The 27,800-nt window shown below is 41.5% G+C and overlaps 2 protein-coding genes across 3 annotated transcripts in view; both read left to right on the forward strand.

Moving 5' to 3' along the window:
* Window positions 1-15,415, forward strand: part of pik3c2b (phosphatidylinositol-4-phosphate 3-kinase, catalytic subunit type 2 beta) — a 48,102-nt gene extending 32,687 nt beyond the window's left edge. For both annotated transcript variants that reach the window (XM_057846090.1, XM_057846091.1), the window contains 12 exons: window positions 2,560-2,689; window positions 2,759-2,895; window positions 2,960-3,129; window positions 3,203-3,359; window positions 3,424-3,533; window positions 5,843-6,041; window positions 8,566-8,690; window positions 8,748-8,865; window positions 11,747-11,819; window positions 13,362-13,459; window positions 13,527-13,655; window positions 13,912-15,415. In XM_057846090.1, the coding sequence (XP_057702073.1) occupies window positions 2,560-2,689; window positions 2,759-2,895; window positions 2,960-3,129; window positions 3,203-3,359; window positions 3,424-3,533; window positions 5,843-6,041; window positions 8,566-8,690; window positions 8,748-8,865; window positions 11,747-11,819; window positions 13,362-13,459; window positions 13,527-13,655; window positions 13,912-14,091 (1,626 nt within the window). In that variant the 3' untranslated portion in view covers window positions 14,092-15,415. The remainder of the gene's footprint in view (window positions 1-2,559; window positions 2,690-2,758; window positions 2,896-2,959; window positions 3,130-3,202; window positions 3,360-3,423; window positions 3,534-5,842; window positions 6,042-8,565; window positions 8,691-8,747; window positions 8,866-11,746; window positions 11,820-13,361; window positions 13,460-13,526; window positions 13,656-13,911) is intronic.
* Window positions 15,416-21,209: 5,794 nt separating this feature from the next.
* LOC130922431 (uncharacterized) lies at window positions 21,210-26,954 on the forward strand. The gene is made up of 2 exons (XM_057847224.1): window positions 21,210-23,042; window positions 24,390-26,954. Exons 1-2 carry the CDS (start codon window positions 21,999-22,001, stop codon window positions 24,597-24,599), a joined length of 1,254 nt encoding a protein of 417 aa, XP_057703207.1. The 5' UTR covers window positions 21,210-21,998; the 3' UTR covers window positions 24,600-26,954.
* The last annotated feature ends 846 nt before the right edge of the window (window positions 26,955-27,800 follow it).

Consider the following 27,800-nt stretch of genomic DNA (forward strand, 5'->3'; position numbering starts at 1 on the left):
CAGTGGTACCTCGACATACGATCGCTTCGACAGCCGCTCGTTTCGACATCAGACGTAAAATTTGACTCGCCATTTGTTTCTACATCCGACGACATGCTCAAAATACGGCAGCATGACAGGGCCGCAGACAGATGCACAGCGTAGAGAGAAATCAACTTGTTTCAAAAAGGTTGGTACAGGTGGTGAAAGAAGGGGAAAAAGGTGACGTTTACCATTGAAATGAAGATGCAAATGATAGAAAAAATATGAGCATGGGATGGGGTGCAAATCCATGAACTGGCTCAACAATACAGCCGTAGAATGTCTACGATCTCCATGGTCTTCTCCGTTCGCCAGTCTTTATAAGTTCAGGTGACAATTATTATTGTGGTAACACCGCCAAAGAAATTGCCAGCTTCGTCGGGTTTTCATTTATTTTAGGACTTGTTCAACACAAGATGCCTGCCATAAAAAGTGAAAGTAAACTCTCAACTGCACCGCTCCCTCTCTCTGTCACGTCAGCAACGCGGTGCGTTCAGTTACAGCAGGCAAAACATGTCTGCCACATTAGAACCCAATTCGTTACATTATTACAGGAATTATTATTTTATTATTCCGGTTGTTTTTAATAATTGATTTGTTTTGATATGTGTATTTGCCATTTGTAATAGTAGCAGCAGTATTTATTAAGGGTTTAGTTTAGATTTTTGGGCTGCGGAACAAATTACTGGATTTATAATGTATTCTTATGGGAAAATCCTGCTCGACATACAATCATTTTGACTTGCAAACAAGGTCCTGGAACGAATTAACTTCGTATGTAGAGGTACCGCTGTACTATGAAAAGAATGAAAAACTTACCACTTTCAATTGTTGTGACATTTCTAATAAGCAGAATTTGACAAAATCATAACCCTGACCATAACCATTTAGTTATGTTTTTTTCCATAGTTTTCTTTTTTCAGTTTTTCGCGATGTTTAACATTTTTTTCACATTTTTTGTTGCACAATTTTCAAGTCATTTCCTGTAGAGCCCCCCCCTTTTAGTACTAAATGACTGCATTCTCACTTGTATGAAAAAATTATTTCTGTCATGGCTTGGTGATATGGGTGACAATAAATGAATGAACTCCTCTAAAACTTTTTTTTCCTTTTCAAATGCTCTCAAAGACCAAAATGTGTGTTTTTTTTTTTTTTTTTTTAAATATTTGTTCAATTTGGTATCAAGCCTGATGCTCGTATTAATTCAACAGTCATTATACCACTTTACTACATTAGCTTAGCTCGTGTGCTAGTCACTTATGCTATCAGATGCCAAGTTCGCTTGCCTGCTTTTTCTAGTTTTCCCTTCTTCCAACAAAGCTAACATCTCTATGCATGCTCATGTCAGTGTCAGTGTTCATAAAACTTCAAATGTTGGCTGTTATTACTCAAACATGTACAGTACATTCATACACCATTTACCAGAACAAAAACTTTGAAAGAAAAAAAAAAAAACCCTGCTTCTTAATATTTTTCCACTTCTGCTTCTTCTTTGGCAGCGTTGAGAATGGCAACATCCGCTGCTTCTTTTAAAATGGAATTTGTAACTGGCAGCCATCTTGGGAAGGTCAACAGGTGGTTGGAAACTAAATCTCGGAGAGTACATATTACGCAACATCGCCGTGTTATTTCTTAGTACTCCCTAATAGGGGTGTGACAAAATATCGAAATGGTGATATATCGTGATACTTTGTATCCCAAAAGGTTATCGATATGCTCCTGCCAAGAATCGAGATATCGTTTTAAAAAGGTGTCAAGGAAAGGAACCAACAACTAGCTGCCAAAATCTCCCATTATAATAGTGTCTCAGTTATCTATAAGGCTGCCATTGACGGTGCTCGAAACCCAATCCATTTAGACTGGGAACGTTCGTTCATTCAAAACCAGAGCATTCACAGTCATTCTGTCACTTGCTGTTCATTTTAGGGCATTTACAGGTCATTTCCAGTTGAGTTTGAGTCACTGCCTATTCATTTGGGTGATTCCCAGGTTACTTCCTGTTCTGTAACTCGAAATAAACAGGAAGTGACCCATAAAATACCCCAAAATCAACAGGAAGTAACTGAAAATCAACAGATAAATGACCTTAAATGGCCCAAAAGTACCTCATTGCCTGACATTGGCTGCCACTGACGGCCATAGACGTTCAATCCGTTTGAAGTGGGACGGATGGCAGCGAGTTCATTCGCTGCCACCCTTCCAGTTTAAATGGATTGGACGTCTACTTCTGATAAACTCATACCAATTCACAGCAGAGGCTTATGTTTCTGTTTATTAGTTGTTTGTAGAATATCCTAGAATGATTTCCTGACCAATGTATCGATAATCGTTGTATCAACATATCGTCAGATCATCGTTTTCGTGAGCTTTGTATCGCGTAACATATCGTGAGGTACCAAGAGGTTCCCACTCCTACTCCCTAATACTGATGCCTGCAATTTAATTCCGTATCAGAGTACCTTCGGATACTAGCATCAGTATTGGTGCAACACTAGTTAGGGTGCTGATTTTGTTGTTTTTGTGCTATTGTGCGTGCAGTCAGGCGAGGACCTGCGTCAGGACATGCTGACGCTGCAAGTCATCCGCATCATGAACAAGATTTGGATTCAGGAAGGTTTGGACATGAGGATGGTGATATTCAAGTGCTTCTCTACGGGCCGAGGCCGAGGTGAGGCCGTCCGTTGTGTGAGGGCGTGCCGGCCGGGTGATTGACCGTCGGAGGGCTGCACGCTTTCAGGCATGGTAGAGATGATCCCTCAGGCCGATACGCTGAGGAAGATCCAAGTGGGCCACGGGGTGACTGGTTCCTTCAAGGACCGGCCGCTGGCCGACTGGCTGCAGAAGCACAACCCAGCCGATGGCCAGTACGACAAGGTGGGTCATCCATAAAGTGGGACGCATGCCCTCGGCATTGCATGACATAACGGTTTGCGTGCAGGCCGTGGAGAACTTCATCTATTCGTGCGCCGGCTGCTGCGTGGCGACGTACGTTTTGGGGATCTGTGATCGGCACAACGACAACATCATGCTAAAGACCAGTGGCCACATGTTCCACATCGACTTTGGCAAGTTCCTGGGACACGCGCAGATGTTCGGCAACATCAAGCGGTGAGCTGACAAAAGCCATCCACAATCTTCGCCTCTTCACCGACCTTTGGTGACATTTGCGCCCGGCCTGTAGCGACCGGGCTCCCTTTGTCTTCACGTCTGACATGGCCTACGTCATCAACGGCGGGGACAAGCCGTCCAGTCGCTTCCACGACTTTGTGGACCTCTGCTGTGAGGCCTACAACCTCATCCGCAAACACACACATCTCTTCCTCAACTTACTAGCGCTGGTACGATCGCCCAAGCGAGCAAGCCCAATGACACAGCTGCTAAACCGCCGTTTTGTCCCTCCAGATGTTGTCTTGCGGAATTCCTGAACTGTCCCGCATCGACGATCTCAAGTACGTCTATGATGCGCTCAGACCTCACGAATCCGAAGCAGACGCCACCATTTACTTCACCAGGTATAAGCCCATACACAAGCATGGAGCTGGTTTTTTTAGTGCTTTAACTCTTTCAGTGCCCTTTACGATGATAGACGTCCAATCACATGTCGTCCAATCATCCTTCTGCAAATTAATTCATCACTAGTAAATAAGGGTGTAACGGTACATGTAATAGTATTGAACCATTTCGGTACGTGGTGCTCGGTTCGGAACGGACGCTTACCGAACGATTTTCTGACATAATATAACCCTTACTTTTCGAGGCGGTGAGTCGATCGGGTTACAGTTTCTTTGTGTAGATTATATTTACTCCGTCTTCTCTACTATTATGAGGACTAACACGGTAGGACATTATAACCCAGAAACGTCAACGGCGCGACAACGTGGCCGCCGCGACAATGCAGTGAAATGCGTGCGTTAAAGTCAATCAGCCAATGCACACTAGTCGCAGTGCGGCCGCGTGTTAGATGCGTCCCAGAAGCGGCTCAACGCGACGCACGCAAAAAGAACGGCAGAGTTTATTATTTGACTCGAGACGCGGCCCTCCTGCGTCAATACTACTACTGGTAGCTAGGATCGGGCAGACCGGAAGTCACTCGTGTAAAAATACGGTGCATCCGGTCGATTTTCAAACTAATATGCAATCGTAACCTACTTTTTGAGTCCATCAGATCTCTTGAGTGGTAGATCGGTGCACAGTTGACTTGTCTTTGTTGATTTACTGCTGTCTTCTCTGCTATAATAATAACCAACACGGCCCCATGTTCAATGCAAAACCTTCTTACCACAACAAAACAAGTAGGAACTAAAGTTATACAACATAAAATATACAATATAAATGAATACTACATCATATTTGTGAAATGTAAACACATAATAAAATAAATAATGGCCCATTTAAAAAAAATAAATTGAAATGAGCTAAAACACCTGTAATTAAATAATAAGAATAAAACACACATCCTGCTTACACAATTAAATTCATTAATTTCTGTGTGGCGCTTTTACTTGAGAAAATCCACCAATAAAGCTTTTGAAAACCGTTCACAAGAAAAAAAATGTTTCATTGAGGCATTTCATTTGTAAAATACAGGGTGACCCAAAAAAAAGTTTACACTCAGTTGACTGCTTGTTTAAAAGCCATTGAAACATATCTAAATAGGTTTTCATGCTTAAGTGATTCATTAAGGTCACTCAATGCAGCTGGTAATCTCTCGTCTCTACAATTCCTGTGCTTCTTCTGAAAATGAAGAAAACTTTAGCTCTACCTGAATTGCTGTGTGCCGGTCTGACACCTACTGAGATTGCAGCAAATCTGAGAATATCCAGATGTGCAGTCTACAAAGTTAAAAAGAAGCTGAAAGATACTGGAACAGCCTCACGAAAACCTGGGTCTGGAAGTGCCGATCTGTGCGGACCAAAAAGTTGATTGACAAGGTGATATGTGGCCACCCCGGAGTCCAGATCTCAATCCCCTGGATTATAGCATATGGGCAACTGTGGAGGACAGTGCCTGTAAGAAGCCACAAACTTCTGTGGCAGCCTTAGAGAGGTCCATTGTTAGATCTTGGGAAAAGATGACAGCATCCTACATAAAGAAGACCTGTCAAGCGTTCCGCAGGCGCCTGGGAGCTGTTATGACACTTAAGGGAGGACACATTGAAAAATAGAGTGTACTGTACAGGTTCTTTACAATAATGTATAATTTGTGATTTAATTCTAATTCTAAGATGAATAAACATGGCATTTAAGTTGTATTATGGCAGTGTAAACTTTTTTTTGGGTCACCCTGTACATGTTAAAATCTTTGTCATTGGGATTGTTTTTCTCTTTAGCACAGGACTTCTTTTTTCTTTCTTTCAGAAAGAAAGCTGACCAATACGCGGGGTCAGAAAGGCAAATTGTTGTTGGATTATCTTTAAATACCCGCTACTTTTTGAGCAGAATTCTAGCTTTGTGTAGGCTAATGTTCCTTATGTTGAAAGCACAAAAGTGTGTAATAAACAACTAGCACATTTATATTTTGCGTTTTGTTTTCTTACTGTACCGAAAATGACCCGAACCGTGACCTCAAAACCGAGGTACGTACCGAACCGAGATTTTTGTGTACCGTTACACCCCTACTAGTAAATCATCATGGCAGTGATAAATTCATTTTAGAGTACGTATTTGTGGGTCACTTCCTGTTGATTTTGGGAAATTCTGGGTCACCTCCTGTTAACCACTGAGTTATTATTATCTTGTATATGTGTAATTTCCACAGTACCTCAGACCATCGCAGCTTGACGGACAATCAGTTGACGATTTGTGCACTTTGGGCCCTTTAGGTTGATCGAGTCGAGCTTAGGCAGCGTGGCCACCAAACTCAATTTCTTCATCCACAACCTGGCCCAGATGAAGTTCACTTGCGCAGAGGACGCCCCCTCCTTATCCTTCGCGCCCCGCGTGCGCTCGGCCAAGAGCGACGGGCTCATCCGGAGTCTCTACGTCTGCCCGCGGGCGCCCGGAGGCGGCGGAAAAGCTCACGTGAGTATCGACCACTTGTATCAGTCTGCGGCTTGCGAGATGGGGGGGCGTCTGGAAATGGGGGCGTATCTAGCCATACGTCTCAACAAAGCATTAACTTTATCACACTACTAACACGTTGTCACAACAAACCAGCAATGATAACGTACGCAGGTTGTTACGTAAACATACTTCTTAACGTCTTTGCACTTTCCCAGTTTCTGTTAAATTCTTGTGCTTAACAATCATTTTCCAACTAGCTAGCGTTGACAGGGCCATGGTTGAGGTTAGGGCTACGAATAGGGTACGTGTCAGGCTGTTTACTCTGTCCTTAACATTTCCCAGATTTGTACCGTCCCAGTTTCCGCTAAATTCTTATGCTTAACTCATTCACTCCCAGCCATTTTCACCGGTGCAACCCCCTCCGCTCCCGGCCGTTTTACTGGATTTTGACAGATTTTGCAAGGCCCACAGAAAATTCTGTTCTATTACTAAATAAACATGGAACCCACCAAAAGAAAGATTATACGCTCTTCTTTCAGCAGGAAAAAAAGTTAGTTCATATCTTTTTCCATTCTTTAGAAATCAGCATTAGAAAATAGCTTAGTTTGAGCAATTTTCCAATTTCTGAAGAAAAAACAGACAAATTGAGCTTTTTGTGAAAGCATAAATTTCAAACATAACTTTGACTTTAACACAGCTATTTTTTTGCTTTAGTTACATCCCAAACATCTGAATAATGCTTTCCTTGTACAAAATAACATAAACAACAAGACAAAGAGAGCTTTTGATAGCAAAGTAACAATTTATTTACACATAACTAACTGAGAGATGACGCTGTTGTGACTGCCTGTCTATGCTCGGCGAGCAGCACGGACTCAACAGCATCGTCTGCCGCTCTGGTGGTCCCGGTCGTTCTGCTCGGTCGTCCAGCGCCTGGCATCCCGGGCATCCTCCTGGTTGTTCTGCTCGGTCGTCCGCCGCCTGGCATCCTGGACGACCATTCGGTCATCTTCCGCCGGCCATAGGCGGAGTTTGACTTTTGGGGCCGGGGGGCACAATATGTTGATGACCCCGAAACGCAGTGTCAGCAATAAAATTAAATTTTGTAGAATATTTATAATAATAATAAGTTGACAATTAGTGTTTTCTCGTTTCCCATCATTCTTGAGGGGAATTCCAAATCAGGCTCCTTAGGCAATACATTTTGTCAAGATCGTCATCCATTGAATATGGTAGGCCAGCCGGTGTCATGCCAATGTTGTTACCCCAGTGAAAAATTGTATCCCCTGGGCGAAGCCATATGAAGGTAGATTTGTGTCTTTATTATTCAATGAAAAAAAAGTTGCTTCAATTTAAAAAAAAAAAAAATGCTTCAATCAAAATATATATTTTCAACCCCCCCAAAAAAAATTTTGGGGGGGGGGGGGGGGGGTTGAAGTCAAGTTTTTTTTTTTTTTTTTTTTTTTTTTTTTTTTTGAAGTAATGTCGATTTGTGTTTGGGCCACATTTTGGCTAGTCCATTTTTGTCTTTATTATTCAATCAAAAAATAAAAAATAAATTGCATTAAAAAGATATTTTCAAAAAGAAAAATCAATCCAAAAAAAAGAACAATTTCTATCATGGAAAAAGTTTTTGAACGCGAAAAAATATTAGAGATTGAAACTTTTGCATTTGAACACCTAATTTTACATTGGAAAAAGTTTGCTGTGATTGAAGCAATCCTTTTTTTGTCTGGGCCATATTATGGGTAGGACATTTGTTTCTAAATCATTTAATCCTAAAAAAAAGTTGCTTAAAAAAAAAAATATATATATATATATATATATATTTTTTTTTTAATCAAAGAAAAAAAATCATTTGAAAAATAAAATAGCCTTCCCCTAGTTTTTTTTGTTTTTTTTTCATATGCAAAGCAAACGACCGTCTACGTTGCTAGTCACGTGATCTGTTCGAAAAATAATTTTGACCAATTATAATAATATATTTTTTTGTTCATTTCATGTATTTTTGTTGCAGTTTTATTGCTTTACAACTTTTATATATATAGGAAAGTCATTTACATGTAATGACACTTTGCACACACCGGGGGGGGCCTGGCCCCGCCTTAAAATCCGCTTATGCCACCGGCGCCCCGGCCGTGCGAGCCAGCCATTCGTTTCGTTGAATCGGGTTGCGGGTCTTACCAAATGCACTACTGCCCTCCAGTGGCCAGTTTTATTGCTTTAAAATGGATTTTCAGCGTTGTGCTTTGGAGCTAAGTTGAATCAGAACCCAGAGATGTCTCTTGTGGAGAAAAACGTAAAAGACGTATAAATACGTCTTTGGGACACTGAAACAATTAAAAATAGAACGATTTTTACGTTTTTGGGAGCAAATGAGTTAGGAATCATTGTCCTTTCGCTAGCTAGCGTTGACTCGGCCGCGGTTGAAAAAGATTAGTGGTTGACCATGTCCTAGTGACTCATTATCAGTGACGCCACCATCTCGCAAGAACAGCGCCCTCTTGGCCCGACGACTGCCGTAACACCACCTTTGTTGTAGACCTACGTGGTGAAGGTGGAGCGCGAAGGGCGGCGTGAGGCACAGTTGGTGCAGAGGACCTTCGAGGAGTTTCACGAACTTCACAGCAAACTAAGGCTCATGTTTCCCACGTCCAAGCTGCCCAGGTATGAAAACCGGCGCGAAGTAATGCGCACTGATGCGAACTGGCTTCCCGTCCCCAGCTTCCCCGGCCGCTCGGCGATGGGTCGCTCGCGCAGCGAGGCGGCGGCGGCACGGCGCTGCGACGAACTCAACGGCTACGTGTGGCATCTGGTGCACGCTGCAGAGGACGTGGCGCAGGTCAGTTCTGCCATCGCTCGCTTCTCACCGCACTTAGATCTGCGATCTGTAGGTTAATGTGGCTGAACTTCGAAACACATGTTTGTGACTGTTAAGAATTTGGGCCACCGGTCAATGAATAATCCACAGGTGTCAAATTGGCGGACCGGGAGCCAGTTCAGGTCCACTGCATCATTATTTGTGGCCCGTCAAATTTATGTTTCTTGCTAAAATACTAACTTTGTATCGAACGTTCCTGTTCCCTCCCGGTCAAAATGGATTGGACGTCTAGCACAGGGGTGCTCGTTCCGCCTATTGCAATCTACCAGTCGATCGCATCGGTAGTGTGGCTAGATCGCGACATCAGAGAAATATGTATACATTTTTTGAGGCCAAAAAAAGACTTCATTATGTTTTGCTCTAGGAACATAAAAAATTTAAATACCTGAGATGAGCCTCAAACAGTATAAAAAAATAAATGAAGTACAACAAAAAAACATTTGGCTAACTTGGATAGCAAAAGTCCAATAGCTTAAATGCTATAAAATGCTAACGTTTTTTTACAATGCTTTTAACAAATGGTTCAAACACATATTCCCACAAAAAACTGCTAAATATTCCTATAAACTAAATTTCGAATACATTAATAAAAACATTAGCTCAAATAAGAACTTGGCTTAGGTTGGTCTTAACAGGGATTAGCTGGATTCAGCCATGTGAAATAAGGTATGTCATATTCACTGTTGCCACTTGAAGGCAGTGTAATCACCGAAATCAATAAAACTAAATGCAAATACTTTCAAAACAAACCATTCATCGCCACTTTAATTAAACGAATGCTCGAAGCAGTTCAATTCGAAGCTTTTTTTCTAATCGAATTACTCGATTTAATCGATTAATCGTTGCAGCACTAGTCATTTTGACTTTCATTTCATTAGTAGCTCGCAACATACATTGCTGCTCAGTGGGGATGTACCAGATCTGATCACGTGATCGGAAATCAGGCTATTTTTCAGAGGATCGGAATCGGGGGAAAAGGATCGGGTTTATAATTTAAAATTGTATTTTTAAGTGATAAAAAGTAACAAACTAATCCAGAATTACAATGGCATTGCCAAAAGAAACAAAAATATATATGGCGGAAAACACTCAGGTGACTTGAAGGTCCGCTCTGAGACCTCCAATTTGGCCAACTTGCAAAATTGTCCAATATGCATGTGTGATACATCCTTGGAAAGCTTAAAATCTCAATTTTCTGGGGGAAGAATAATTTTGAACAGGAGGGCATTTAAAAAAATAAATAAATAAACAGCGAAACCCTATCTGGAGGTGAGAGCCTGAAAGAGCACAATTAAAGACGCCATGACTCTAACGAGATATTATCGCGTACTTACCTTGTTTCGATCCAAAAACTCTATGTAGCATGTATCACCAAGTGTCAAGACACAGCTATGAATGACCATAGCTGGGTTTTTGTGGGATTTTATGGATGAAACATGGTAATATAACAAGGGTTGCAATGCAGAAATCGCAGACATCAAGGAGTGGTCGAGATTTCCTTTTATATATATTTACCCTTTTAAACTTTTTTAAAAAATGTTCATTGTTTGGATCGATTATTTATCATCTCACATATTGGAGAAAATGTGACTAACAAAAAAATACAATTAAGCCATAGTCATGAGGTAGATATCCAGGACTTTTTTACGGACACCATGTTTTTTCATTGTGACGTAATTTGTTTGAAAGTTTAAAATATGCGAGTGAATTTTTTTTTTTTTTTAAATGTTCATTGTTTGGATCGATTATTTATCATCTCACATATTGGAGGAAATGTGACTAACAAAAAATACAATTAAGCCATAGTAATGAGGTAGATATCCAGGACTTTTTTACGAACACCATTTTTTTCATTGTGACGTAATTTGTTTGAAAGTTTAAAATATGCGAGTGAATAATTTTTTTTAAGTCGTTTTTTTTTTTTTTTTTTTTTTAAATGAAATATTACACATCATTTAATAATTCCATGTTAAAAATGACATTTTTAATAATAAATATAATTAATTACCTTCGTTTTATGGCTGGGTTGAAAGAAAACGGTTGTGCGACGTCTGTAAACAGGGGTTTCCAGGGTAAAACGGACAAATTATAAATAGTTCGGGGGCTTAATGCACCATGAATCTGCAATGACAGCATATAGACATATTGTTCTATCAAACACAACAGTTGCTTTGGCTTAAAAAACAGCAGTTTCTTTTAAAGAGGAGTGCAAGAGCAGAAACTACTTTTTCAGTCTTGTCTGTGTTTTCCGCCATATGCTTTATACTACGCAACACTCCCGGAAAAAGCGGAAGAGACAGTACAGGGCAGTAATCTAACTTGTTTGGAACTTTTGTTCAAATTAAATTTTTCTCCTGTATCAGCTCGGGACTCGGTATCGTCAAATTCTCAAAATCAGGTGACTCTGACTCAGGTGTAAATATATGCGATCAGGACACCCTACTGCTGAGGTTTTTTTTTTTTTTAAAAAAAAAAAAAAAAAAAAAAAAAGGAAAGATCGTGGGAGGTGGTCTTCTTGAAAAGTAGATTTTGGAGCAAAAATTTGTCAGCACTCCTGGTCTTGCGCCTTCAATTTGCTTCAATTTGCTGTCTGTATTTAACAGTCCTGATGCAAAGGTGTGTTGAGTGAATTTGTGTTGTTTGTGTTGAATGAACTTGCTGAACTCTACGCCACGTTTCAGCCTAGGCTTTTATTGGACTTGCGCTCCTATCATATGGCACACAGGCTGAGCTGCATGCTATCAGCGCTCTCCACACACCAAGAAATGTTTGCAAAATATGATACACTACTCTATCTCATCTGTGTGTGTGTGTGTGTGTGTGTGTGCGCGTGTGTGCGCAGTGTGACCTGGTGTATACCTTCTTCTACCCTCTACCCAGAGACGAACAGCCCGGACCCAGCGGCAGCAAAGCAGGTGCCCGCTCACCACAAAACATATCTTCAGTGCCATTGACGATGATCGGCATCTGATCAAGTGGCGCCCAATCATTAGCATCTTATCATAAAGCATTGGAGAAACACATAAGTACTTAAAAATAGCTTGATTTAAAAAAAACAACAACAACAACAACAAAAAAACTAGATCAAGAAAATTAAATGGAAAAATACAGCTAAAAATGAGAAAATCCTAAACTGAAAAAATTGTTTTAAAAAATCATGAAAGTAAATTAATGAAGAATTAAAAAACAGTATATTTAAAAACATATTTTAATTAAAACATTCATAAATAATAACTTTTAAAAAATAAAAATGGAGGAATTAAAATAATGAATTCCTCCATTAATTAAAAAATAAAATATTAAAGCTCAAAAATGAAAATTTAGGAATTTATTAATAAATTCCTAATTTTTGTGTATTTTAAAAAATGTCATATTTATAAGTATTTTTACTTAAAATAATTTTCTATATATCTTATACATATTTTTTCATCTTTTTATGATTTTTTTAATGTAGGATTTTCCTATTTTTAGTTGTATTGTTCACCTCAATGTGTGTGGGCAGGTGTATAAATGTGCGTATATATACAGAGAGGAGCAGAAGTATTTGCACCCCTTGTGATTTTGCAAGTTCACCCACTTAAAAAATAGGTAGAGGTCTGAAATGTATATCATAGATGCATTTCCACATATACAGACATAATCTTTTTTTAAAAATCCGGACCTCACATTGTATGATTTTTCAATAATTTATTTGTAATTTACTGGGGTTCATAAGTATTTGTATGCCTAAGAATCAGCAATAATTATGACACTCAAAGAGTGTACTTCACAGTGGGGATGGTGTTCTTGGGATTGTATTCATCCATCTTTTTCCTCCACACACACGACGAGTAAAGTTTGCACCAAAAAGTTTTACTTTGGTCTCATCTGACCAAATGAATTTCTCTGCGTCATTCAGATGGTCCCCTGGCCTCTGACGGGCCTTCACATGTACTGGCTTCAACAGGGGGAACCTTCTGAGCAAGGCATGATTTTAAACCATTGCACCATAGTGTTCTACTGACAGTAGCCTTTGAAACTGTGCATCCAGCTCTCTTTAGGTCATTGACCAGCTCCTGCTGTGTATTTCTAGGCTAAGCCCTCACTTTTCTCATCATGAGTGATGCCCCACGAGGAGAGATTTTACATGGAGCCCCAGTCCGAAGTAGATTATCGGTCATGTTTCGACTAGGGGGTTTGGGGGGGGGGGGGGGGGGGGGATTATGTCTGTATAAGTGAAAATGCATCTATGATTGAAATTTCAGATCTCAACCTATTTTCTAAGTGGGTGGACTTGCAAAATCACAAGGGGTGCAAATACTTCTGCTGTATGTACTGTATATGTACAGCATATGTATATATATATATATATATACATATACTGTAGATGTATGTATCTAAATTTTAAAATATTTTTTCGTGCTTATATATTTTCCGCTCCAGTTATTGTCATATTTGTGTTTGTCGCTTGCACCCAGAGAGCCGTCCTTCGGGCAAAGAGTCGGGCGAGGTCAAACTGTCCATCTGCTACCGAAACGACAAACTCTTCATCATGGTCATGCACATACGAGGACTGGTCAGTAATTCGTCATCGATTTGTGTGCGCGGCTACGCTGACGTCAACATGCGCTCTTCGCGTGCAGCAGCCGCTCCAGGACGGCACTGACCCCGACCCGTACGTCAAAGTCTACCTCCTGCCCGATCCGCAGAAGACCAGCAAGAGGAAGACCAAAGCGGCGAGGCGCACCTGCAACCCCACCTACAACGAAATGGTACGCACCGCTCGTTCCACTGCTACTTAGGGCCGATCTTTGCTACAGGTTTGGGCTATTTTTAAAAATTAGGGGAAGGAGAGAAATGTTTTGGGCGTCTATTAGTGCTTAACTAATTGATGGGATTTTGCATCTTGGCTCAAAGGAAGAACAAATGTTATTTTTTAACTAGACGGTGATAGAGAAAAATGAGGACGCCCCCAGCTTGATCTAACATTCCAGAGCGCTTGTTGATTTGTGTGTTTTTGCCACTCAGCTGGTGTACGAGCGCATCCCGTGCGGCGACCTGCAGCGCCTGGTGCTTCACGTGCGCGCACTGGCCGACTGCGCCTTCTGGGACAGCACCCTACTGGGCGAGGCCTTCGTCCCACTGGGGCGCCTGGTCCCCGGGCGACACTGGGTAGACTGGCACCCGCTTGGCGCTGCTAAAGCCTGACGCGGAAAAGACTGAGTATCCTACTAGTGCCTTCCATTGTCCGCGTGCCAGGATACTCGTCGTTTCGTTTCTGCGCACAAAGGAAAAAGGAACAATGACGTCTTATTTATGGCAAAAATTTTTTGCCACTGGAGGACATTTCTGCGCATGAGTAGAATGATTCGCTCGCTCGCTCCGGTGCTCACTAGTTGACTTGTGGACCCTTCTGGCGACAGGCATGCACTTGACGACTAGTTGACAAATTTGCCTCAGAAGAAGTGACCCAAAAATGTACAGGAAGTGACCAAGGAATGCCCCAATATATTAGAAAATGACTGTAATCAACAGAAGGTGTCTCGTGAATGCAAAATGTCACTTCATGTTAGATTTGGGAGACTTACAGGTCACTTTCTGATGAATTTGGAGCATACCCGGGTCACTTCCTAACTTCATGTTGATTTTATGTCTCTTCACAATTTTGGGTGACTTACGGGTAACACGAAAGTCTCCCAAAACCAACAAGAAATGCCCCCAAATCAAAAGGGAAGTGACCAAGAAATGCCCTAAAATCAACAGGAAAATATACAAAATGTACAGGAAGTGTCCAATAAATACAGGAAGTGACACACAAATACCTAAATAATGATCAGAAAGTGGCCTAAAATCAACAGGAAGTGACCGAAAATTCACAGGAAGTGTCCCAGAATTTGCATTTCTTGTAAGAAGTCATTCTGCGAGTGAGCCAAATGATCTTACTAGTGTAGTAATACATAAACTGAGTGCACTAGTAGGAGGAGCAATAAAAGCTTGAAGGTGTCTTATTGCCAAACGCTCATGTGAAGGGCTCCCTCTTTTGCCACCATCGTCACGGCAACGGGACCAGCCAGCGTCATGTGACTGAACTCAATTTCATTCCTTTTAGAAGATGCAGATTAGGGACCCTGTGCGGACGCTCGACTTGCCCCCCACATCCCCAAATTCTAATGAAATACATTCACTGTGAACTTTGACGAGCAAGCGGCAAAGTAGAAAAGCTTGGTGGCACACAGAAAGTGAAGTCACTGAGCAGAATGTAAATGTGTAGCGTGGAAGGAAATCTTTTTTTGACTTGCCGTTTTCATCCGATGAGTATTTGGATTAAGAATTTTCATTTGCACTAAAAAAATAAACTTGAATTGAAAGCTTATTTGGTCCCATTTCTCCTTTCTGCAACACGCTTTGGAACTATTCTGTAAAGTTAATTGAGCGGTGCCACTTCATTTTTTTGGCCCCCAGTACAGATTCCAACACCTGGTTGTGTGGATTGACTGATGCCGATACTGAAGATGCCACTTTTTTTTTTTTTTTATAAGTATATTTTTTGATACTAAATTACTGCATACTCGAATGTAGCATACTGTAGTAATTGCTATTATAGCTTGGTGAGACACCGCTTTAACTCAAGTTCAATTCATTTGAAGTGGGAGGGTTGACAGTAAATCGTACGTTTGCTCATTGCTAAGCCTGTCGCAATATGCAATAAGTCAATTTATTGCACGGTAAATATAAATGAGGTCTGTAATTTTCCCTGCTGCAATTTGTCGCCATGTGCGTGTGTTCGCGTGTGCTGCATGCACACTGCACAAGTGTGTGTTGATTGCCTATGAGACTCCAGTCAGGGCTGTCAACAGTCTTGCAGGGGCGCAGGGACAAGAAAACCATTTTAAAAGCGCCCCCAGCCCACCCCGGCTTGTCACGACAACATACTTTTAATGCTTTGCAAGCAATGACTGTAAATTTTCAAATTATTTAATTACAGCTGGACAGTTAAATTTAACAGACTGTAATGCGATGTGACACAATATAAACAAACAATTTTCATCTATTGTTCCATGTAGGCTGCAATACAATACAATACAACTGAGAGTTCTATGCCTGCCTGTTAAGCAACAAAACAACTTATATAACTTAACATCCTGCGCCTGCCCCCTCCACATCCTTGGGGTTATCAAGCTCTCAAACAGTGATGCGCCTAGATTTTTTGACAGCAAAGTCATTTATAACATCAGTGAAATCCAGTTTTGAGCAAGCTCACATTTGCTATAATACACAGTGGGTTGTCAACCCAAGATAAATCTAGCCGCCGGACCCGAGTCTGTTCAGCCTTGTGCACCTGCTCCCAAGGCCGGCCCAGCCTATACACAGACTATGCAGCTGCTTAGGGCCCCTGACCACTAGGGGGCCACCAATCTGGCAACCTCATTTTATACGTTGTTAATAGAGCATCGCGAATAATGTGGCGCGCATTGCCGTTTAACCATGCAAACATCCATTTTCTTGTCATTACATATCATTTGGGGTGAGAAGTTTGAAGTATGCAGTGCAACAAAATATGATTCATATACAAAATATGGAGCAATGGATTGGATTGCATGTATGGGTTTCACAGTACACTGTGACGAAATGGTTGGCCAAAAATATGGGCCCCTTGGCATAATTTTGCTTAGGGCCCCCAAAGGGCCTGGGCCGGCCCTGCCTGCTCCCCATAGACCTAACATATATCCCTGATCTCCCATCACCTCTCTCCTCGGCTCAACGTGAGCAGCATGTCTTGTCATACCGCAGCTCAATAGGGTACAAGCAGCCGGTGACAGACTCTAATCGGGCTTTGGTCACGGTGATCGCGAATGTAAATGCTAGCGGCTGTTGTTCCCTTACCAACATCACCGTCCACAGCCAACTCTAGCCCAAATTCCTCTTGTCCCCCCTTTAAAAACTTCATCATTTTTTCTCGTTCACCTCTTTGAGCTTCATCTCTTTTTCTTTTCTTCTTACCGCACCCGATTTATGACGTCTCGCCGTGCTTAGAGTTTATAACAATGACAGATTTTAATTTCCCGCTTCAGGCCACATACGTAGTGTAGCCTTGAGTGCGCCAGAGCGGGGTCAAACCATTCTCTGCTAAGACAGAGGGGGTGAGGGAGGGCGTTTGCAAAAAAAGGAAAAAAATACATATTTGAAATATGTTATTTGTTAAAGTTTTTAAGTATATATCGAGTAGAACATAATTTTTTATCGGACAATGATTTAAATAAAAAAGAAATATGTGAATGTAAAGTAAAATAAGGATCATTCAGGCCCCTATAGTCCTGAGGCCCGGGACAACATACCCAGTTGCCACCCCCCCCTCCCTTCCCTTGTCGACGGGCTTGTCCAGTTCCTTTCACAGATGTTTATTGGTCATCAACACACCACAGAATTAAAGACATGCAAAATAAGGAAACACATCTATATTAAACATTGTAAAATGTTAGCTTGACTACATTTAGGCTCATGGAAAAAAGGCAGTGTATGAACCACTTTAAACTGCTATAAAAGATTGGCGTCTTCTCCTAAACGCAAATTTGCGGTGAAAAAGTGAACCTTCAAACATGAAAACTTGCTGATTTATAGCATTTGCAAACGATGCGAAAAGAGAAAAAAAAATCTATTACTGACACCAAATGCATAACAAAAATAAAAGACTAATGCACTTTTTTTTTAAAAACAGTGTAAAGCTTACGGTTAGCTGCTTAGCGAACATTTAAAGAATAATAGCACATAATGTTCAACATGTAAAAATAGATTCCTGGAGTTAATCTCACATCAGATTCTACATTAGGAATAGCTTTAAAATGACACCTACAATTAAAAATCTGATCGACAATGAATAATTTGGTTTCAAATTTGCTAACTGCAGGACAAGATGACAGTCATTTTGGATCAAATAAACACTTTTGATGGGCTGTAATTAGCAGAGAACACAAATGGCCTTGGGTTTCTCAACTATTTAATATTCTGCACTTAGATTGCTTTCAAATGACTTGTGCATTTCTGTGTGTGGGTTTTTTAAAAAAAATATTTATTATTGTTAATATACTTTGTGTTTTATTTAAGAATAACAATGTATTTGAATGGGTGATTTATTCATTGTTGTATTGGAATATTTTTAGTTTTCAATGGCAATAATATCGCATATCAACAATAATTCATGAGACAATATATTGCTTACTAAAATTTGTTATCATGACAGGCCTACTCGCTGCCACCCTCCTACTTAAAATGAAGATTTGTGATTTTTGACCATTTACCGTGACAGCCCATTGACATTCAACTGGCACACAAGTAAGTCGCTGCCATTGACGGCCATGTACGTCCAAATTTCCTGTTCATTTTCAATGGCAGAAAAACCTGTGTGGTTGTGATTTTTTACCAAAAACTTACTATTACAGCCAAGCCCGTCGACAGGGTGGGGGGGCAACCCGATATGTTGTCCCGGGCCTCAGGACCATAGGGGCCCCTGAATGACCCTTAATTTATTTTACTTTACATTCACATATTTCTTTTTTATTTAAATCATTGTCTGATTAAATATTATGTTCTACTCGATATATACTTAAAAACGTTAAAATATTAAATATTTCAAATATATTTTTTTCCATTTTTTTTTTTGCACAGCCCCTCCCCCCTTCTGTCTTAGCAGAGAATGGTTTGACCCCGATCTGGCGCACTCAAGGCTACACTACGTACGTGCCCTGAAGCGGGAAATTAAAATCTGTCATTGTTATAAACTCTAATCATGCCGAGTCGTCATAAATCGGGTGTGCAGAAAAGAAAAAGAGATAAAAATCATAGAGGTGAACGAGAAAAAAATGAATATTTTAAAAGGGGGACAACAAGCCAGAGAATAATGGCTAGGGTTGTCTGTGGACGGTGATGTCGGTAAGTGAACAACAGCCGCTAACACTGAACGTTTACATTTGCGATCACTGTGACCAAAGCCCGATTCGAGTCTGTCTCCGGCCGCTTGTACCCTATTGAGCTGCGGTATGCTGTTGCTTCTGCAATAGGCATCACACCAACATTTAAAAGGAAACAGAGAAAGAGGAAGCCTTTTGTTGATGAGACTAGATGGAGGAATATCCGAGAAGACCCCAGAGACACACTTCAGAGATAAAGTGTTTTATTGTGTATCAGACACCATTTCGTCTCAGCTAAGTATGAGATTTACATCAAGATGATTTGTGATGAATTCTCCATACTCTGGAGATTCCAGGAAATGAACACTGAAAGCATTAAATCAGCATGCACAAAACTGTCAGAAAAATACAAAAACAACTTTTCAGAGTCACTTGAAGACCAGCTTTCACCTGAAAAAAATATATACTGCAACATTTGAGGAGGACCTGGGACCACTAGACCTGCTTAATGCCATCTATAGCATGGGTCTACAAAGTATTGTATGTTGATCTCTGCACACTGCTACGCATTTTCCTGTCTTTGCCATTAACCGTAGCTGGAGGAGAGCGAGCCTTCAGTAAAATGAAAATATTTTTTAAAAACTCCCCACGCTCCACCATATCACAGGGCAGGCTTAACAACCTAGCCATGCTCTCCATTGAGCGTTAGCTTGCTCAAAACTGCATTTCACTGATGTTATAAATGACTTTGCTGTCAAAAAATCAAGGTGCATCACTGTTTGAGGGCTAGATAACGCAAGGGATGTGTGGGGGTTGGAGGGACACAGGATGTTTAGTTATACTGTTTTGTTGCTTAGCAGGCAGGCATAGCACTTTCAGTTGTATTGTCCTGTAGCCTACATGGGACAATAGATGGAAATTGTTTGTTTATATTGTTTCTAGGGCTGTCAAAATTATCGCGTTAACGGGCGTTAATTAATTTTTTCAATTAATCACGTTAAAATATTTGACACAATTAACGCAGATGGCCCGCTCAGACAGATTTAAATGACAGTACAGTGAAACGCTCACTTGTTGTGTCTATGGAGTTTTGCCGCCCTCTGCTGGCGCTTGGGTGCGATGGATTTTATAGGCTTCAGCACCCATGAGCATTGTGTAAGTAATTATTAACATCAACAATGGCGGGCTACTAGTTTATTTTTTGATTGAAAATTGTACAAATTTTATTAAAACGAAAACATTAAGAGGGTTTTAATATAAAATTTCTATAACTTGTACTAACATTTTTCTTTTAAGAAATACAAGTCTTTCTATCCATGGATCGCTTTAACAGAATGTTAATAATGTTAATTAATGCCATCTTGTTGATTTATTGTTATAATAAACAAATACAATCCTTATGTACCGTATGTTGAATGTATATATCCATCTTGTGCCTTATCTTTCCATTCCAACAATAACTTACAAAAAAATATGGCATATTTTATAGATGGTTTGAATTGCGATTAATTGTGATTAATTTTTAAGCTGTAACTAACTCGATTAAAAATTTTAATCGTTTGACAGCCCTAATTGTTTCACATCATTGTTTCGCGATCTGTTAAATGTAACTGTCCATCTTAAATTAAATAATTTGAAAATTTACGCTGTCCTTGCTTGCAAAGCGTTGAAAGTACTGCGTATGTTGTCGTGACAAGCCGGTGGCAGGGGTAGGGTGGGGGGCCCTGCAAGTTTGTTGACAGCCCTGATTACAGTCCATTGACATTCAACTGGCGCCCATTGACAGCCATACAACCGAACGTATCCCCGCAATGTCCCCAAATCAACAGGAAGTGACATGATAGATCTGTATCTACCACAACAAAGCCCCATCGTCATTTCTCCAGAAATTGCAGTTTCTAGTTATTACTGGATTTGTTAATTATTTGACCTTTTTAAAAGGGAAATGTGCAACCATAGCAGGTAACGTGAACTTGTAACAATATGTCACATGAAATGCTATCTCCTTTAAAAGGGTTGGTTGATACTTATGTTACTGTTTTGAAAACAAGTAATAAAATGTTTAACTCCTCAGCCAATGATATAGTGTGATAGCCCCCCTCCCCATAACAGCTTGTGCACCTGAACTGTATTGGTACCAATGACTTTAGCGCTAAACGGTTTTTTCCCTTAATTTTATTGTACAGTCCTTTCCTGCATTTTCTTTATAATGTACTATATTTTGCTTTGTTGCAAAGCACTTTGAGGACCTCTCAGGTTTTTGTAAACGGCTATATGAATAAATTTGATATAAGTACTGCACAGGTTGCAAATTACGTATGAGAGAGGGAGTACTTTGGCGCTGGCTCAGCATGAGAAGGTTTTCTCGGACATGTTGATCTGAGAAAACGAGCTGAGCCAACCAGGAACATGCTGTTTTCTCTTACGTAACAGGTCAAAACGCGTGCGCTGCTCAAGTCACATCGCGACGCTCCCTCCATTTTTCGTTTAGTGTAACGCTTTCCATTGGCAGACACTCCCTTCTCTTGTCTGATGAAATCTTTTGGACGACGCACGAAAACTAGACCCGCGGCCTTACTTTTGCTGTCAAAGCCACCGCTAATGTCACAACGAGCACTTTACATTTGCGAACGAGTCTAAAAGACGTATTTGTGACGTGGCCTCCTCATTTTTGGACGAACCTTGGCTGTTTTTTCGACGGTGGCGGTTGCTAACAAGCTTAGCGGCTAACTCGGAGCAGTTTCCGGTCAGTTTCACTCGTTCACTCGGTTGTCGCAGACTAAAAGCATGGCGCTGGCCGTGCCGACGTTGTCATTCCCTCTCCCCGGCGCGGCTCCCCGAAAGTCTCGGCTCCAGCAGCCGCATTCTTCGAGCGGGCACTGTGCCGAACTCGGCCCGGCTGCCATCCACCTTCCCTGGGTCTTCCTGAGTTGTCACGACCGCTGGGCTCCTCGGGCAGAATAAAGCACCATGTCTCCGACTTGGACATTTTCTACTGGCATAAACTTTTAGTGGCGATTGGAGCCAAGTGTGGACCCGAGCCGCTCCGACTCGGTCCGGCGTGCCAGCTGTCAAATTAGCCGCCGAGCGGCTAACCTTGAAATTGACCGGTGAAAAAAGATTGATAGTAGTAAGTAAGAGCTTTCGACAGCGTGTGTGTGGATTTAACCTGTGCATATTGTTAGTTTTAACTGGCGGGGAGGGACAAACATGTTCAAAAACGTGAGTAGCGAGGCTGGACTCCCGGGCGGGCGGAGCTTGGCCTCCTCTGCCGGCCTGGGTGCGTCCCCCGCCGGCCTCGCCGCTCAGGAAAGCTCGTGGCTCGGCCTGCTCTCCGTCTTGTCCAGGCCCGCGTTCGCCTTCGTGTCCAGGTACCTTCCGGGTCTCGGCGGAAGTGGCTCCGGCAGTGTGATGGAAAGCGTCGTCCGGGAACAGGGCGAGCTTCTCTGCCAGCTGGAAGCCACCTCGTCCAGTTTGTCCTGGTTCAACGATAGCTCGCTGTGCCAGCTGGGCATCGACGCGGTCGCTCCGGGTCCCGGTCCTTCCAGAAAGGACCAATGGTGGGGCGGTTCCTACGGGGCAGTTCTGAGGTCAGCGCATTTGGCCTGCGCTGACCCACACTTTTTTTCCCCGCAAATAGCAAAGTTGACAATCGAGCCCGGCGGTGACCTGTTGTGCGAAAGCACCGGAACTGACGTGCCCCGAGAAGAAGCGTCCGGGGGCCACGGGGAGGCTAGCCTGGACCAGGACAACGGCTACTACAGCCTGGAAGAGGAGCACGGCCTCAGGGGGCAGGACCGGACGGAGTCCGAGACGCCGGACCGACTCCCCGACCAGCAGGTGGAGGGTCCCGTTGTGCCTGAGGAAGCGCCACGGCAGTGCCGCAATGTGAGCATCGCCTTCATCATGGGCTGCCCGTTCAGCGATGACGACAGCAGCCAATCGGACGGCGACTCGGACAGCATGGATGACTCGGACAGCTGGGACGATTTGTCAGATGAAGACGAGGAGACGGCGCGTCTGCTGGCGTCTCTGTGTCATCGGGATGACCCATACAACCCTCAGAACTTCAGCGCCCGCCTTCACACTGGCCGCACGCCACTGACAGATCGGGACGCATCCCAGCCAGAGTCATCGACCCTTTCCGACCCGAGCGTTACGCTCGACTTGCGGCTGCCACTCGGCACCGGAAAAGCGCGGGCCTCGGAGGTTCCGAATGGCGACTTCCCGAAACCATTGGCCTCTGCCAAAAAGGTAGGCTTTCATTTTGTACTTGGCGCACCTTCCTGTGTCAGCTGACCTCCTTCCTGTTAAAAGTTGCAGTTAAAGTTTTACTTGGTTGCGAACGAGTCTAAGAGACATATTTGTGACCTCCTCATTTGGTCAAGTCCCGCACTAATCTTTTAAACTCGGTATTGGTACTTGATTAAATAATTCATTCATTTTCCATGCCGCTTTTCCTCACGAGGGTCGCGGAGGTGCTGGAGCCTATCCCAGCTAACTACGGGCAGTAGGCTGGGTACACCCTGAACTGGTTGTCAGCCAATCGCAGGGCACAAGGAGACATACACCCATTTACACACTCATACCTACGGACAATTTAGAGTGTTCAATCAATGTTTTTGGATGTGGGAGGAAACCAGAGTTCCCGGAGAAAACCCAACTCCACACAGGAAGGCCGGAGCCTGGGATTGAACCCCCGATCTCAGAAATGTGAGGCGGACGTGATAACCACTCAGCCACCGTGCCGCTGTTTGATTAACTACTTGATACCATTTTCGATCCTCCATAAATAAAGCCCTTTTTTTAATCAATTACTTTCTCCATTGGTGATCATTATTTCTGACAACAACAAAAAAGCTTCCTCGAATTGCCCCAAATTAACAGGACGTGACCCATTTTTGCCCCGAAATCATCAGAAAGGCAAGTCAAGGCATATGTATTTGTATGGCACAATTCCACACAAGGCAATTCAAAGTGCTTTACATCACATGAACGGACATCACAAACGGACATAAAATGATTCTCAAAAATCAAATTAAATAAAAAAGTTAAAAACAAAGACAATTGAAACAGGAGATTATACATAAAAATCACATTAAATCAAGAGAATTAAAAAGTTAATGATATGGAAATAAAACATTAAAACAGGAGATTATACATAAAAATCACATCAAATCAAGAGAATTAAAAAGTTAATGATATGGAAATAAACAAAGAAATGAATAAAAAGCAAATAACTTTGACCCGGAAGGGCCTCAAAACCAACAAAACATGACTCAAATGTTATTTTTTTCTACACTGGTGGTCGTCATTTCCGACTAAAAACAACTTCCTCAAATTGCCCCAGAAATTAATAGAATCTGACCCAAAATGTACAGGAAGTGACCTACGAATGCCTCAAAACCAACAAAGTGATTCAAAATATACAGGAAGTGACCTGAAAATGCCCCAAAATCTACAGGAAATGACCAATGACCAGGAAGTTACTCCTAAGAGCCAAAATTATACTTTTGCAATGAAATATTGTATTTGGATACAACATTTCAGCGTCAATACTTTTGCCAAATCTAAATCTTTTTATTCTGTTCAATTTTTCAGGTTCGTTTCAGCGACGTAGTGGAGGAGTTCTTGATCGTGTCGGACGGCGGCGAAGAGGAGGACCGTCGGGGGCCATGGGAGGAGCTGGCCCGCGACCGGGGCCGCTTCTTGCGCCGCTGCCAGGAGGCGGAACTCACCCTGGCCTACTGCCTACAGCCCGAGCATCGGCGCACGGTGTACAGTCGCATCAACGGCCATGAAGACCCTTAGGCCCGATGCCGTGCTAAATCCTGATTTAAGTTTTTCCTTCGGTTCGGAAGCCAAAGATTAGGACGGAGTTTTAGGGCCAAACAATGAAAGAAAAAAAATAGGACTGCAAGATTAAAGGCATAGTTTTAGTACGAGAAAAAAGTCGTAATATTACATTACGTAATTTGTAAGGACACGGTATGTCTAAAGTACCTGATACGTATTTAACGTAGTGCAACATCACCTCTGTTAAAATCAACAATATTGAGACCATCTCATATTTTACAATCGCCTTCGAAAATACAGAAATTCTTAAAGGGACCATACAGGATTTTTATAGTTAATTTAAAATACTTCTCGTTGCATGCTCCACCAATGCCCTGGTGAGTACTCAGAACCTTGACACTTACCTTCAATAGTGTGTTCGGGTCAAACACTGTGGGCAAACATGCCCCTTTGCTCGTCCACACGAATCCCCGCAGCAGGGCCGTTTCGCCCAGTCTCTCCTTGCAAAAACACCCGCTTAAGACTTCCTACTAACTTTTTTTTTTAATATCTATTTCTGGTGCTGATTTGATGGGCCAAACGCTCGAGCTGCAGTTATGCTTTAGGGCGGATGTGGCAGTCACAAGTAAAAAAGTGACAATTCTGCATAGTCCCTTGAATCTTTCGGCCATCACCATTAAATTAGAATCAATAGAAGTAGTTTTACCAATACTTAGTTGTAGCTTCCAGCCAAGGTCATACAAAGAATACAACTTTAATCACGTAATGTTGACTTTTGACCTCGTACTAAGACTGCAAACTTTAATCTCATAATATTACGACTCGTGCTGCAACAATTAATTTGAGTAATTCGACTAGAAAAAAAGCTTCGAATTCAGTTGAGCTGTTTTGATGATTTGTTAAATTATATTAGTGTTGAAATGGTTTGTTATGGAAGTGTTGCACTTAGTTTTAATTATTTGTGAGGATACACTACCCTCTGGTGGCAACAGTGAATATGACACTATGACATAACTGGTCTAATATGGCTGAATCTAACAAGGCTGTACGTTTTAGTTTCAGCTAATATGTTTATACTTTCATAATTTAGAGGTACATTTAGCATTTTTTTTTTTTGTGGAAATATGAATTTGAACGATTTGTTGAGAGAAGAGGAAGAAAGTAACATTTCATAGCATTTAAGCTAGCGGACTTTTGCTAGTTAATTCAAACTACTGAATTTACTTATATTTGACTAATTAGACCAGGGGTTCCCAACCTATTCCACTAAGGCACACTGTGGGTGCAGGATTTCATTCTTACCAAACAAGATGACAACACTTTTTCCCCAATCTGGTGTTTTACAAGTGCAATCAGTTGATTGCAGTCAGGTGTGGCTTGTTTTAGCAGAAGCCTCATTGGTTCAACTGTCTCTGCTGGATCGGCTGGAACAAAAACCAGGACCCACAGTGTGCCTTGAGGACTGGGTTGAAAACCCCTGAATTAGACATTTAAACTTCAAGTGTTGGGTGTCTTATGTGTTTTATTGCGTCCTTATAGTTGTATATGCGTTAGATTTTCCAAAGTGGAAAAAGTGAAGGAACTAAAAGAAGTGAAAGAACCACAAGTATTCACAAAATATTATTTTATTCTCATTTCTTTAATACCGTTTGAGGCTATGTTTAGGTATAATTTTCTGTTTTGGATCTGAAATAATTCTCCGACAGTTTAAATGTTTCTCATCCGATGACATGATTAATCGAACTTGTCAATTGATAGATGAATTGATTATTTAAATAATCGATAGTTGCAGCCCTAATTACGACTTGAACCTCGTAATATTATGACTTTAATCTCGTAGTCCTACTTTTTAAATTATTTGCTGCTAATACTCTGTTGTGAAAGAGCGATCGTGTGATGCCAGCTCAAAAGTATTGAAACGCCGTAATAATGTTTTCTGTTCGCCTCGAATTCAAACTCGAAGTATTTGCCACACCCGTATTGATGCGATATTCGGCGAGAAGCGGCATGCAAATGTTTGATGGGTTGTCAGACTGTAAGGAAAAAAGGACTCCCGGGAATTTAAAGAAAAGTGATTTTATTTTTGTAAGGCATGGTCACTTTGTGGAATGACTTCCTGTCGTGTTTTGCTCACGTGATCAATAAATCACTCAACTGCTTGACTGCCTGGTTACCTGGCAACAGTCTGTCCTCACCTGGGATAGGCCGCCCAATCGGCGGTGTCACACAACAGCAAAAATTGTCCTTTTTTTTTTTTTTTTTTTTTTCGTTTTCAGCGAGAAAATACATTTTTTAGTAACTGGCTGCCATTGTAATAGACCAGGGGTGCTCATTGTTTTTTGATCCAAGAGCTCAAGATTTCATCATAACCTCATATGTTGCTCACACATTTTTTTTTTTTTTTTTTTTTGACGGCGCGAGTTTTACCCACACTAGCATTGCGATCGACGTAATGGGCACCCCTGTGACAGACAATGTATAGACCTGGGGTCAGCAACCCGTGGCTCTAGAGCCGCATGTGGCTCTTCAGTGCTGCCCTAGTTGCTCCCTGGAGCTTTTTCAAAAATGTTTGAAAATGGAAAAAGATGGAGGGAAACAGGTTTTGTTTTAACATGGTTCCTGAAGGACGACATTCTAATTCATTGATATTGTAATGAAGTTAAACTAAACTAGGATGCACTGCAGGGAAAATAAACATTTAAGCATGAAGGCTCATTATATATTTGTAGCCAACTTAGTCATTTTGATATTAGGCTAATATAGCTATTAGATACATACAGCATGGGTTGCCTTTATTATAAGGATTATATAGGTCTTTTAATTTTTTTGCGGCTCCAGACATATGTTTTTTGAGTCGAATTTGGCTCTTTCAACATTTTGGGTTGCCGACCCCTGATATACAACCCCTAGCAAAAGGTACGGAATCACGTCTCAAGACGAGCACTCAGAAACTTTTTATCATGCAGAACAAACTGTGATAAAAAGCTTGAAAAAATAATGAATTGGTTCAAAAGTGCAAATCTTTAGCATTCAGAAACACTAAAAGTAATGAATAAAAACATTGTGGTGGTCAGTAAATGTTACGTTTATAGAGCAAGTGCGGGGAAATATATATGGAATTACTCCATTTTGAGGAAGAAAATATGGAATCATGAGAAACAACAAAACACCTCTCTATTATTTAGTAGCACCACCTCTTGATTTTATGACAGCTTG

The sequence above is a fragment of the Corythoichthys intestinalis genome, chromosome 9 (genome assembly GCF_030265065.1).
Source record: "Corythoichthys intestinalis isolate RoL2023-P3 chromosome 9, ASM3026506v1, whole genome shotgun sequence".
NCBI classification, from domain to species: domain Eukaryota; kingdom Metazoa; phylum Chordata; class Actinopteri; order Syngnathiformes; family Syngnathidae; genus Corythoichthys; species Corythoichthys intestinalis.

What these genes read in the sequence shown, in the direction of transcription:
- LOC130922431 (XM_057847224.1), top strand. Translation starts at nt 21,999, where the DNA reads ATGTTCAAAAACGTGAGTAGCGAGGCTGGACTCCCGGGCGGGCGGAGC. An exon ending in CATTGGCCTCTGCCAAAAAG is followed by an intron (nt 23,043 to 24,389) that starts GTAGGCTTTCAT and finishes TCAATTTTTCAG; the next exon opens with GTTCGTTTCAGCGACGTAGT.